Raw genomic sequence first — 14,503 nt, forward strand, 5'->3', positions numbered from 1 at the left:
GTGGCTCCTACCACACGCCACCAGTGGCCGAGTGGTTAAAACTACTGAATACTGGAAGTTCGAACTGGTTTGGGTTCGATGCCAGACGAATCAGCTGGTTGCATTGTTTGTTTTCACCGTGTGTAACATGAATACAAGCCAGTTCCCTTCAGCAATTAGGCCCTCCCGCGGTAGAGGAATTAAATCGCTGAACACTGGTAGTTTCGACCTGGATTCGAATAAAGGCTAACGGGCCGGCTGCATGGACGTTCTCATAATTTTCTGTATGTGTAACGTGTATGGGTTGTCAATTTCTCTAAGAAAGTTCAACATGAAGGCATCCTACTGTGCTTTGCCATAATAACCTAATCTAAGCCTTCAGAAAATGACTCCACGAAGGCCTGCCATCTTAAGAAGGTAACCCTCGTGGCTTTGCTACATTCAAAGAGCCTAACGCAGTTCTAGCAAGCGAGCCGCCGAACACTGGTAGTTCATCCGGAGTTCAAGCCTCGATAACGAGTTGGATGCATGACCGATTTTGGTGTTTTCCAAATTCACCTGCTTTGGCGTAATCAAACTCTATAATTCTAAACAAACTGACGTTCGGTTCGGCTCCAACGGCTCTAGCACCACGTTCCAAATTATAACTACAGTTCAACAAATAAATGTCTGGCGTATACATTCGAATAACCTAAGTAAAAAAAAAAAAAGGGGGGGGGGCTTTTTAATTTCTTCCACAACCAAGCAAGCATGCATGCATGCACATAAAGCGAATAAAGAAAAACTTATGGAGTGCAATAGGGTTCTAATCCATAACATATTTAGTTAGTGATCGCCATCATTGGGAGCTATAAATATGCTATATTGACGGGAAGGAGAAAATTTTACTTCCTGAGTGAGCTAATTCAGAACTAGTCATTATTTCATCTGTCATCTTAAATTTAGGATGTCAAATTACGTGACTAACAAAAACCTAGTATTTATATGAAGCTTGATAAAAATCAAAGTTTTGAAGACGGTATATGTGATCATGTTCGGTTGATTACCATTATGATCAGCAAATAACAACAGCAATTTACTGATGTCTTTCTTATCTTTATATTCAGATGTAGTTTTCAGGGCAACTAGAGAAAATTTATTAATTACTTTTATTATTTTTGATACTTTATACGTACGAAGATACATACTTGTAGGAAGAGAGATATAAATATCACATTCGAACAAATAAAAACAAATCGTGACTTGAAGACCCTAGAGATACGGCTTCTGATTGCTTTTCAAATTTTTACCATATTAGTAACGATATAATCGAATAATCTTTCAAAGATTATTGTTTACCGATTTTAGGTAACAACTAGAAAACATTTTTTCGAACTTATCCTCAAACAAGTTTGCTATTGGTAATGAATACTGCTGTATCATGAATCAGGTACGGCGCTATGCATTTTGCTGACTTTGTACGCAATAAATTCTGTTGTCAAGTGCCCTTCCCACAAAATTCTAAAATTTTATTGCTTGATGCTTCGCTGAATTTTACAATTTTGCTGTACGTAAATTCTGCCGTACCGGCAGTGATCATGATTTCAAATTCCCCCTCCCCGAGATTTACTGTGTTATCTGAAAAACAGCTCACAAGTTGCTAAAAATAGCTATAAAACTGGTTCCACAGCTTTTAGCAACGGCCTCCCGTTGTGCGTTTGGAAACTCAGCTTTTGAAAGAAAAGGAAGGGGAATAATTTCTCTCTGACTACAGTATAGATGAGGTCCGTGACTTTGTTTGAGCTACTGCAGAATGTTCTGAAGTACTTTTTTTTCTGTTTCGGCAACATTCATCTTGAGAATTCAACACTTGTTCATTAGCCCTTAGTAATTGACAGAAATGCTTTTAGAAAGTAGTGGGTTCATTGATACCAACAAAATGGTTGGTATCAATAAACTGGGGATACGTTAGTTTCAGTTGTTGGGTTCAAATGAACCTTTCAAATACTAAAAAAGTCCTTTTGCATAATCGAATCCTTTTGCATAAAGAATTTCATCTGAGAATAATTTTTCTACTTAAAAATGAGTTTTGCAGTACTTTTTAAATACTACTTGTATTTTTATTTTCGAAAATTTTCATAAATATTGTAATTAATTATTTCCAATTTTAATAACTCGCAGAAAAAACACAATTTTCAAGAAATTTTTTTATTATGGTTATTCAAACTTATACTAATATACAGCATCTTTTATATTCCTTATACATTTGACACTGCATGCTTCAACCTGCATGTAAGTTTCTCTTCCTTAGTAACTCCTGACCCAGAGACGTCTCAATGAAAGCCAAATCATGCACAAAATTTTCACCTGAAAAGAAAAAAAAAAAGAAAATGATAAAATATTTTTAACACCATATTCTCGACCCCCCCAAAAAAAAAGAAATTGCAAGAAATACAAATTTCTAACAGAAAAATGCATTTTCAAGCAGCTGAAATTGTTTCACAAATTAATAATGCAGATAGCAAATGTAACATATGGCACTACTGCCACTCAGTGCAATCTCTGCATATCCTAAATTCTGCTGGCTGATGTCTTCGTAAGTTCTGAACATTTTTTAGCCTCTAAATTTTGCTGCTCAGTGCCCTCTGCTAAATTATAAAATTTTGACTACCACTGGTTGCACAGGCCCTGATCAAAGCAAAGAGGCAAGATGCTACCTGCTATTGATAAACTGCCTTATAAATACCACAAATCTAAATAAATATCAGTTTTATTTCCAAAACAGAATTATCTCACAGCTAAAGCATTGCCTTTGCAGAAAATCTTCTAAATGGAAATAGAATTGCATCCACATTACATGTGCAGAATCCCAATAATTCATTATAAACAGTTCCAAACCATAGTTAGGCTTAGAACTCACAACAGTATTCTTCTTGGAAGTCTTCCTAAGGAAATGGTAGTATATTCAGGGAACATGTGGGCAAAATCATGACAGTATATCACAAGCCTAATTCTTGACCATACATACTAGAAAGATCACAGAAATTCCTCACAGGAAGCTAGATTCATATAACAAAATTTCATGCAACATATGGCATATGGGAAAAAGCAAGGACATTATAATCACTAGCATAGTTTATACCCAAATGAGTTGCAGATGGTGCACTATGTGCTCACAGCTGATTATCACTAATGCAGATATATATTTACTAATATTTAGAAGATGATGAAGTATAGCAAAATATACAAAACATTAGTCCTTAAATCCAACACATTTTCTGATTTTCATACCATCTAGAATAATAGATTTGACGTTAGGTACAATATCAGAATTTTGGGTACATGAAATGTGAAATGGTTTTTTATTCTTAGTCACTGTTTCTAGTAATTTGTTCGAAAGTAACAAATAAGCTGGTTTCAGTCTGTCAATGAAATGTTAACTTGTCTGTCCTTGATTAAGACTCGGAAATATTTATCATATTTTTTCACCACAAAAAAATGGTCCCTCAATAAGCAAATTCAAGTGCCTTTTTCACACGATCAGTTCTCACAAACACATGAGAACATGATCTCAAGTCTTTATGCATAAATATTTTATGTTTGTTAGCAGTTGATAAACTGGTGCTGATCCATAAAAGACAGTAAATTTGTTACAAATGGTTCAGGTTTAGTTTTAGTGGTAGGTAGTTGAAAAACTCACATGGTAACCTTATTTGCATAAAATATACCATTTGAGCTACAGAGTGATTAGTATCAGGACATATTGCAACTCTGAATCCTAGAAGGATTTCTGTCCATCTGATGTTGCTGTGAGCCTTTATTGCATTTTTTTAAGTTCTGAGAAACTGCTCAATTTTCCCACTGCAATGTGGGTGGTATGGAGTGGAACGTAAAACTTTAGCACCACATACTTTTGCAAGGCTCTTGAAAGGCTGCGACTCAAACTGTCTTCCTTGATCTGAGATTATGGAACTAGGCACAACAAATCTGCTAATCCAATGATTGTAAAATGCTTTGACAACCATTTCTCTTGTGATATCTGGTAAAGAAACTACTTCTCCCTAACAGGAAAAATGGTCAATAAATGTCAGATAATACGTCCTACCAGCAGATGGTGGTAATGGCCCAATCAGGTCAACTTGCACAATACTTAATCTAGCATGAGGTGCTTGGAACTCGGCTATTTTAGATTTTGTATGCCTGTTGACTTTGCTCCTTTGACAATTAACAGGACTTTAAGTCTATTCGTGAATTTCTTTCTTTATATTTGGAAAGACAAATTTTTCAGTCATCTCGTTGACAGTTGTCCTGATACCAGAGGAGCAAAATTATGAATTTGATGAAACATTTGTTGTCTAAATTGCTTTGAAATAAAAGGCCTGATACTGGTTGTTGAGCTGTCACATCTTAATGTTTTCCAAAATGCTAATGTAGATGATTTAAATTTCAGTGAAGCACTACCTGTCATTAAATGTTGCAATTCTTCATTATATTCTTGAGCATCTGCTACTGCTTCATAGCCAGTAACTGAGACTACTTCAACTGCAACTAAATTTTCTTTGGCATCAATATGCTGAATATCAGTTGAAAATTCCGATATATACTGAAGTTGGTGTTGTTGTCTGGGTTATGCCTTCCCATTCTTTTGCTTCTATGCATATGACAGTGGCTTGTGATCAGTAAGTATGATGAATTTGCGTCCTTCCGATACATGTTTAAAATGCTTGACAGAAAGATATATTCCTAAGAATTCTCTGTCATAGGTACTATAAACCTTCTGTGCATTATTTAATGTTTTAGAGTAGAACACAATAGGTTTTCAGTCTTGTTCTTGTTCTTCCAATTGCTGCAATACTGATCCTATAGGAAAGTCTGATGTATCTGCACACAAAGGGTAATCCATTGGGAAACACAAAAGGGCACCATTGACTAAATCAGATTTGCACTTCTCAAACTGGTGAATTCCTTCATCTGTGCAGGCCTACCAGCGGCAGAGCGGTAAAATCGCTGAACACTGGTAGTTCGGTCCGAGGTTCGAATCCCGCGAACGTACTGGCTGCATGGGCGTTTTTGTGGTTTTCCCCATGTGTAACGTGTATATGAGCCAGTTTCCCTTAGAAAGTCCTCCACGAAGGCATCCCTTCTCTTAGGCAGATAGCCCTAGTGTGCTTTGCCATAATTAAATACACTAAACACCTTCATCTGTGCATGGAACTTTACAATGATCTTTTTTTATCACCCTTTAACATTTCGTGTATGACTCCTTGAGTTTCTGCAGCATTTTTCAAAAAGCATCGATAAAATTTTATCATGCCCATAAATGAACAAAGCTCATGTATTGTCGATAATTTACATTGCAGATTACTTCAACCTTTTCTGGCAGCGAACAGGAACCTTCTGTAGTTATGAGGTAACCCATAACTTATGTTTAATATGTAATACATAATGTAATATCCCACCACATTACCCATTTCCAATCCTCAGATGTCCAGTGTCTTTTCTCGACACCACTGAAAATGAAGTCTTGCATGTCGGCAGAACTGAGTGATTTTCTTACAGGCACCAAAACTATGCATTCCTATCCCTCTGCAATTGGCTGCGCATAGTTCTAGCTGAAATTTGTTGGGAAGAGCCTTGGTTGACGATTTGTGATAGTTGAATCCGTGTTCTGCCGTACAATTCATCGGAGATACCGCCGATCACTGTCTTTGAAAACTATGCTCGAACTGCAGTTACATTTTTTAGAGAAGGATTCGAAATCGATGCCCCCACTAAATGTGCACCAACAATAAGCCCCTTTTTCAAATGGTGAACGATCTGCCGCCTTTTTTCCCCATTTTACTTCATTCATCATGAAAAGCACTCTTACACCTTACTTATACTGGCATTTTAACCAAGTATAATCCACATCATAGAAAAAATTTGGATATTTCATCCCTAGCATGCATTCAGATGAAAATCTGAAAGGTTTCTTATTGATTGGCCAGTGTGTGTATTATTATATTATGCAACATGAGGCAGCATTAACATGTGGAGCTGGGAAGGCTTCTAATGATCACCTTTCTCTCTTGTGAGAGCAGGATGCACTGAAATTTGATGTCCTTATTTTTTAGAATGGTTATGAGTTTTGTAGACAAGTGGATCATCTACGTTCAAGATATAAGCAATCATCTTTCCACAATACTCAATTTTGTATGTCTTCTTCTCAAATATCATTGTATGGATGTCCTTCCAGCTGAATCAGGAGCAGTGACTTTGTGGAGGTTTTCCTTGGAGAAATGGACTTATATTGGAGTTACACATGATTCAAACCAAAATACTTCTTTACCGCAAGTATTTAAGTTCAGAGGTGTAACATGTTGTGCAGAAAATATTCTCAACAAGTTATCAGCTATGGATCAAAGCACACAAGAATACTTAGAAACAGAAGTGCATGAGGAAACATTCAGAAAAGAGATGACTTTAATTTTTTCCAATGTTAGTGCAGCACAGGTGATGCTATTTTAAAAAATTATTTATTGAATTATGACAGAGGTCATCAAACTTATTTTCTTTTTCACAGAAACTGTGACTTTATGGAAGTCTTCTTTGCATAAATGTAGTTTTACCAAAGTTACTGATGATTAAAACCAAAATATATGATTGCACGCATTATTTACACTGCAAAATATAACATGTGGTGCAGAAAATGTTCACAAGTTAGCAGCTATAAATGAAAGCACACAGGAATATTTAGAATGAGAAGTGGATGATGAAACATTCAGAAAAGAGATGCAATGGCAGTGCAGCACAGGAGATTCTAGCTTCAAGTATTGATTACAGAATTATGGCAGAATTGATCAGACGTATCTATTACTGAAAGCAGAGACTTTTTGAACATATTTTTTTTAGAGAAATGGGGTAATATTCTAATTAGGTATGGATTTAATCATAATGCTTTGTCGCAGGCATAGTTTTTATTCAGACGTAGAAAATGTTACGGTGTGCTGGCTTGGCTTGTTACTGATTACAAATCAAAAATAATTTTTGGTTTCCTGATTCTTTTCTCTCCTGCATTCTTTCTAGGAGATGAAATAATTTTATCTGCTTCTGAAATTTCAATTTCTCTTTTTTCTTGTGTTTGTTTTACAGAAGCAGTGGCCTGTTTTTGTTTCTCATTCTGTGCTCTAGCATCAACAATATACTTCGGTTCTCTAAGAGACATTTTTCTTGGTGCTCTTGGATCAACAAGCTCAGGAAGAATACAATTCACGTAAAATTTTTCGAGTTTTGGAACTAAACTGATCCAGAAAGTTTTGTCTTCGGGTATTCTTAATGTGATTGCATCTTCTCTGCACCACATACATAAATCACACCAATTCCTCTCTGTTATGGCTAACTGCCCTTGAATTTGAAAATAATATTTGTGGCTTTTCGGTAAATAAAGATTATTATCAGCATCCATCCGAAGACCAACAGAATTAGGCTTGCTGAAAAAGTCTGACAAGTCTGCTGAGAATCTGGCTGTATAAGGACATTTTATTTCAAGTAATCCATCTTCGTCTATCAATCCATCTGGCGAAGTACAAAGAAAGGGATATTTAGGATCAATAAAAAGGCCACAACGTCTGATGTTTTTTCCCATGTGCTTTTCCTTGTATTGATTTAAGGCTACTGCTTCGTTAGCCAAGCCATACTTTAATGCTTTAGTTGAAACGTTATCATTATATATGATACGTTTCACTAAAGCAGCACTGAGTGTTGTTGGACGCCTATCAGCAACATCTTTGAAAAAGGATGATGATATTCTTCTTGATCTTTCATGACGCCATCTTTCAGATGATGACTGTCCACGTGTTACGGCCTCAAGAGAATCTTTTTTTGGAACTTCAATTGATATAAAAAAATTTTTAGCTGCCAATTCATATGCTTCATCTGATAGGTCTGGTTTCTCAGGAAAATCACCATAAGAAATATCCCCACCTTGCTGAATATGTCCTGCTTTCCTCATATTTCTCTTTTTCTTCTCAGTGTCAAAAAGTCTACGTCTCTCAAGACGTTTTACATGGCGCTTATTTCTGGAAGCTAAGAATTTCAAAGTTGGAGTCCTGGGGCTACTTCCTGTTACAGCTTTTTGTGCATTTTTTTGCCACTGCTGTGCTGGATTTTGATAGGCCATGACAGCAATACTCGCACGCCTGTTCATGCCACCAGCTTTGGAAAAATCAACTCTTTTTCCACCAGATGTTTTACACAGTTGACTCATGAAGCTTTCAGCAGGATTATTTGTGGCATTCCAAATAAGAGTACTGCTACACGATATCAGTACTCTTCCCACTTCTGCTTCAATAGCTTGCAACATACCCGAGGAAAAAATTTCATTGTATGTGCTGTCCAACTCTGCACCTTTCTTTGCACAAAAAGCACTACAAGCATCATGCTTGCCAAATATATGATGTGGCCCATTTCTCAAGTCAGATACTAATGCATCAATAGCTTCTTGTGTGTGCTGATAATGGCTAGGTAAAGCATGAGCTTTTATAGCTACTCTAGCACCTCTGACTAACAGTGGCATTTTAATTTTCAGCAATTTACGGGCAGCAATTCCTTTAGCCCCGGGGAAGCGTGCAGTATTTTGCTGAAGTTTCTCAAGAGCTCTGCGATATCTTTGAACAGCATGGTTAGCACATTCTACTTTGATCACCCGTCCTCCATATGAAACGCTTTCTTTCACTTTGGCCATTGTGTTAGCATCTCCATCTCCAACAAGTCGAGTACAACGTATTTTGTGAACACACTGGAGATAATTCAGACCTTCCACAATGGCACTGCTTTCCATACCTGTAGAAGGCCCATTCCAATTTCGCCAACAAAGGTGCACTTTATTTGGCATCTTGCCATCTTCAATAGCACTGCATATAAGGCACACTTTGTTGCGAATTCCAACAAAAAAAATTTTCTGGGTGACCATGCCTATAATAACAGATATGCCACTTGAAGCATTGTAACCATGCCCATAGCTTCTTTTACACCAACCTCCATCAACAATGACAGTTATACAGTGATAACCATCATTATCTTTATCATTGCGAAGTTCTGCCTGCCCTTTTTCCTCTTCTATAGCAGCACACATAGTTTCCTGTGCACATCCCTGTATTATTTTGCCAGTAGTTCGCTCACAAGAAGCAAAGGTTGAGTTGTTCATATACGGAATTTCCATGATGCTAAACTTTTCCTCCTCTTGTGAAAATCCACTGCCAGTAGATAACGCACCTAATACTGCAAGCTGATTTAGGCTGCTTTTCTCCATATCAGAACAAATTGTTGCCATTTCCCCACATAAAATTTTATCACATACATAGTTATATGTAGTGACAAGACCACGTCGAATCACTTTGTTAAAAATAAATGATCCTCCAAATTTACAATTTAGGGAATGTTGCTCTAATGTCCTAGCCTGCACTATTACAAAAGACATATTGCAAATTGTTCTGCCAGATGGTAATGGATTTGCCTTTCGTCGATCTTCCCTTTCGATAATTAAAGGTGAATCAGGACACAGAAATTCATCATTAAGGTTCTCCTGAAGAGGCTCAGACTCCAAGCTAATATATATATATATATATACAATATATATACATATATATAATTAATATATATAAATATTACAAATTAGGTTTAAATTTGGCTTATTTGATGACAGCAAAGCACTTGATCTTCCTAAGAGGAGGAATGCTTTCATGGAGGACTTTCTAAGGGAAATGGCTCATATACACGGGGAAAACCATGAAAACGCCCATGCAGGCAGCCCATTCGCAATTAGGTTTAGGAAATTTAGGCAACAGATAGCAAATAAATTAACAATAATAATACACTGGATTACCAGTATATTACTACAAGAAGATGAGTCATCTTCACAACTGCTGCTTCCATGCTCACAGTGTCATTTGCTCGTGCAATATTAGTCACTACTTTGTGTGCCGGAGGTTTCACATGAAGGGCCTCTACACCTGAGTATAAAATGTTCGTGTTCCAGTAAACACTGAATTCAGAGGGGCAAGAATAACTCTTTCATGGTGGATAACTCAGTTACCAAATGGCTTTCTAAGGCTCTATTCAAGCCGTTGTATAAATGTCATAATTCCCAACTAACAACGCTTTGTAGTCAGACCTTGCTATGTCACAAAAACTAGTTTGGGCATTAAGCTTGAAGTTTTCAACTTTGTGCCGACTTGATATAAGAGTCGGCCAATCAGAGCATATACATAAAACCTATTGAGAGAGAAAGCTGTAGACACATACATGCATGCACAAATTTAGCTTCTCTAATTGGCTATGGCTTAGACCCTCTCTCGCAGGTGTGAATGGAACTCCCACATTTTGTGCCTTATGATTATGCGTCTATGACATTTATACCATCATGTGAACGGAGCCTTAGGATGGCATACTAAGAAGATGCACTGTCTTGTGGGGATAAGCAATTTATACTCCTAAGCCTAAAAAAAAAACTTGGAAAAAAAAGATCACGACTTAAATTTGTTGTCTAATTGCTCTAATTTGAGGCACATTATGAGAGGAAAGCAAAGGTAGTAATCAGAATTATTTAAAAAATTTTATCCTTATATTTTTCTTAAAAATTCTGTAAAATAATAAAATTTGTGGTTTTCCTCAAATAAATATATATGGAAAAAATAACAGCCACATAATCACAGATTTCATTTTGTTATATTTTATTAACAAAATTTAAATTATTAAAATCTCTTTCATGAAGGGAACATAAAACATCATGAAAACAATGAAAAAGAAGCAATATTTAAAAAAGATAGTAGGCTTATTGATGAGGCTCCCATCAAAAGAATCAAACCCCAAAATATTTTCATTTGCTTCAGTGTCCCGACTGAAAATTTCACTGATTTCAATGAATATATTTTTAAAAAAATCTTTTATTTTCAAGTTCTTTCATGCAAAACGTCCAAATTTGGTACAAATCAAATTCATCCCCCTCTTTTTGATAGCTACAATATTATATTTAACAGTTTTAATAGCTATCAGTATGTAAACAACATAATGTAACACCATAAAAGAAAAACATAAATGATGACATTTTAATTTTGGCATAGAGAAATACATATTTACCCCAAAAGAGAGCTTGTATTTCTACCTTCTACGTCAGAGTCAATAACTGAAATGTCCAGATCAGAACTGAGAAGAAAAGAACCATAATTAGTTTAATTAAGATACAATAACGCACCGACCAAGTATTAATTTGAGAGTCAAGCAACAAAAATCAGCATCATATTTTGAAATATTCACTATTTGAAAATATAACGCTGATTTTGGTTGCTTGACTTCTAAATTAATACATAATTAGTTAACCATAATTAAGTAACTGTAATATCATGCACAGCTAATATCTATTTTAAAAATAAACCAACTTACCTCAGGAAAGCCTGGTTTGTCTTAGGAACATTAGCTGTAACTTCTGGCGTAGAAAAGTCAAATTTTTCACTTCCGGACCTAAGAATGAAAGAAATAAACTGCTATAACATAATAAAAAAAAAAAAAAAAAAAAAAAAAAAAAAAAAAAAACATGAATAAATAAATAACACATAACAAATTTAAGCATTAAGCTACGTATGACTACCACCCATCTCAGACAGTGCGACAGATATTGCTGTATACTGTTTCGCCATACCCTGTGTAGCTATTATATCATGCTGTATAACCACAGTTTAGAAAAATTACAAAATGTGTTATTTATATCTATCTAAAATGGTACATTACTACATGATTTGTAAGAATAAATTAGAGGGCTCTGCGAATGAAATTCCTTCCAATTAAAAAATGTAGGAAAAAAGAAAATGCAGGAATTGCAAATGCAGAAATGAAAAAGGGGATTATATTTTTTGTACAGAATACAGATGACATATTTTTCAACATTTTAGAAATTTCAATATTAATTTTAGGGCCATAAAATATTAGGCCCCTAAAAGCAGAATATAGTTTTTAAATGTTCAGATAATCTTCCTATGAGAAGAATTCCTTTGAGAAGTACACATCTGAACCACAATTAAAAAACATGTACAAGAACACAGCTGAGGACTTCTGTTTGCAGAAAGTCTGTCACATAACATATGAAAAGTTTCTTATTGGTAGATTTTTGATCAGACGGATATTTTAATGTTATACAGAGAAAGCATTCACTCCCTTTATACTGGAGATAATTCAATTTGGACAATGGCAAAAAGGCTAAGCAAGCCTGAGTGTATTGGTCCCATTCTTGGCACTAGTTTGGTTTACGCTCAAAATACACAGCAGATATTTTCTAATTACCTGCATCCCAATATCAATTCAATTCAGCTTTTGGTGGAATTTAACATTTGTGACATATTTTTCAAAAACTACACTTCACAACATGCATACATGACAAATACACAGAACCATAAATAAACAAGCAATAATATATATTTATATATAAATTTTACTAAATGATCATAAAATGTTCCAACGCTAAAAGAAAGTTTTAACATCCAAGTAAATGACATAATAAAAAAAAGCAAGTTGAACAGCGAGCACATGAATAAATGTACATACACCTGTTAAAATATACCATAGGTAACTGACAAAGCATTTCGTAGCAAACATATGACTATAAAATTTCCAATAATACATGTAATGATGGTGAATTCAATTTAGATTGCAAGAACATGCTCATACTTTTGAAAAGATTCAATTATTTCAGCAATTCCTTGTGAATTGGAATTTACCCTTTCAATATTTCCCAACAATTTAGTGTGAATGGAGGAATAAATTATTATAACAGAATTGAACAATTATTAGCATCCCCTCATACACACACATACAAAAAAAAAAAAAAAAAAAAAAAAAAAAACTTACTTTGTAAAAAAATCATCCGGGCAATGATTCTCCTTTGACACAGATGCAGTTGTATCAATAATTTCTGACCTTCAATAAAAAAAATACGCATATTTTACTTCGGAATTAACTTACTACGAAATCATAAACACGGGGTAGTCGATATAAAGAATAAATTATTTCTCACCTTTCGAAAACATCCGCTTGTTCGGAATCTTCCACATCTCGGGAATTTAATTTCATATTTTTTTCTTGAGCTCGACGTTTACGCTGAATTCTGGATCTTTTATTAAAACCAGGATGTTTTTTCGGTCGTCCTTGATATTTTCGCATATTTTTTGCAAACTGACCACAGTACAAATAAATGTAAACAAAACGAGTGCGGAATAGCAATGCATTAGGGTTGCCGTAAACGTCATTCTGCTGACAGCTGACAATGTTTAGTGAAAACTGTGTATAAAGGAATATATGAAACGCTTCTAAATATTATTTAGAAAAAAATATGATTTATAACTGATATCAAAATCAATTACTTCGTGAATTTTTGCAGAAATAAGATTACAATGTTAAATTTTAACTCGTAGCGCCATCTATTGATGGCTTTCCAAACTACACATTAAAATTACGTATTTCAAACTAATTTTTTTAAAATATAATATTTAAGTAAATTTCATTTCAAACCTGATTCTAACATTGTGATTCGAAAACTGACCTATTGCTTTATATTTCTGCCAAATTGCACGCAACATAGTTTCTTAATTAGCGATTCTGCGTGTAAAAAAATTTTTAGTATTGTAATGCTGCTGTAGTAGACCACCTTAAAATAATAAGTTATAATTAAAAATATAATATAAAGAATATTATTTGGAAAAAAGGAACGATGGTGACTTTTTTTCCTCTCACGGGAAAGGAAACTAGGTTGCCATATATTAAGAAGTTCGCCAAGTGAAGTATTCTTGGCGCAAACTGACAAAAAAGTGCCAACATAAATTTGTGAATTTCTCCGTAAATTTCACTCCAAATTTTACAAAATTTCATATTTAGGCGTAATTTGAGTCGTAGAATCGAAATATGTAAAAAAATTGGTATGTTATTTCAGAAAAAATCCGATTTTGCGTCAAAATACCTATGTTAGAATAGTGCTATATATAAATCTAATATATATCGTAAGTCGCGCTTTCGAGACATGAAGAACGCAATTTGAATTTTGTCAATTGGCCCAGTAGATCGGGAGATATAGGACTGTCCCTTTTTTTTTTTTTTTTTTTTTTTTTTTGAGCAGTGTACATTTTTTGCTTTAAAAAGATTGAATTATGCTGTTCTTATCTTCCGGTTAAGGTTTTTATGCCTTTCAGAAATCTGCAAGCAGTATTTGTAGAATTTTTTCAATTCAACAATTTAAAAGCTGGTTAAGTGTAGTTAAGCCTAATTTTTAAATAGCATGGCAGACATATTTGTTTACATTTAAAACAGAATAGTAGATTTGCTGCCAATCTAGAGAGACTAAGATTCACAATAACAAAGATTAATACCTTCATTTATTATTGCAAATCATTCTTAATCCTTTCTGGAATTTTTTCAAAGAAATAAGTGTTTAAGATTTACTTCGTAATTTTTAATATAGATATTGTAGGAAGCTTTGTTCTATCCAGAAATATGATGAATGTGAACTTACTTCCTAGGTGGTTGT

The 14,503-nt window shown here is 34.6% G+C and overlaps 2 protein-coding genes across 6 annotated transcripts in view; one reads left to right on the top strand and one right to left on the bottom strand.

Annotated features, from left to right (window-relative positions):
* Positions 1-14,503, top strand: part of LOC118184900 (carboxypeptidase D-like) — a 150,516-nt gene that overhangs the window by 28,524 nt on the left and 107,489 nt on the right. The window lies entirely within an intron of this gene.
* LOC146998364 (uncharacterized) lies at positions 2,151-13,631 on the bottom strand. Of its 2 annotated transcripts, XM_085810478.1 has the most exons (5): positions 13,001-13,631; positions 12,835-12,903; positions 11,377-11,454; positions 11,074-11,139; positions 2,151-2,325 (listed from the first exon to the last, which is right to left on the bottom strand). In XM_085810478.1, the coding sequence occupies exons 1-5, from the start codon at positions 13,144-13,146 to the stop codon at positions 2,322-2,324; spliced, it is 363 nt and encodes a 120-aa protein (XP_085666604.1). In that variant the 5' UTR covers positions 13,147-13,631; the 3' UTR covers positions 2,151-2,321. The 2 variants fall into 2 exon arrangements, with proteins under 2 accessions (XP_085666604.1, XP_085666605.1); XM_085810479.1 differs by lacking the exon at positions 12,835-12,903.

Source organism: Stegodyphus dumicola, chromosome 2 (assembly GCF_044657685.1).
Source record: "Stegodyphus dumicola isolate Sdum_Otavi_A_Nest chromosome 2, ASM4465768v1".
NCBI classification, from domain to species: Eukaryota; Metazoa; Arthropoda; class Arachnida; order Araneae; family Eresidae; genus Stegodyphus; species Stegodyphus dumicola.

Excerpts from the sequence above, each read along its gene's own strand:
- LOC146998364 (XM_085810478.1), bottom strand. The coding sequence starts at position 13,146 with ATGCGAAAATATCAAGGACGACCGAAAAAACATCCTGGTTTTAATAAA. Across the intron at positions 12,904-13,000 it reads CAAGCGGATGTTTTCGAAAG|GTCAGAAATTATTGATACAA; the intron begins GTGAGAAATAAT and ends TTTTTATTGAAG. Across the intron at positions 11,140-11,376 it reads ACAAACCAGGCTTTCCTGAG|TTCTGATCTGGACATTTCAG; the intron begins GTAAGTTGGTTT and ends TTTTCTTCTCAG.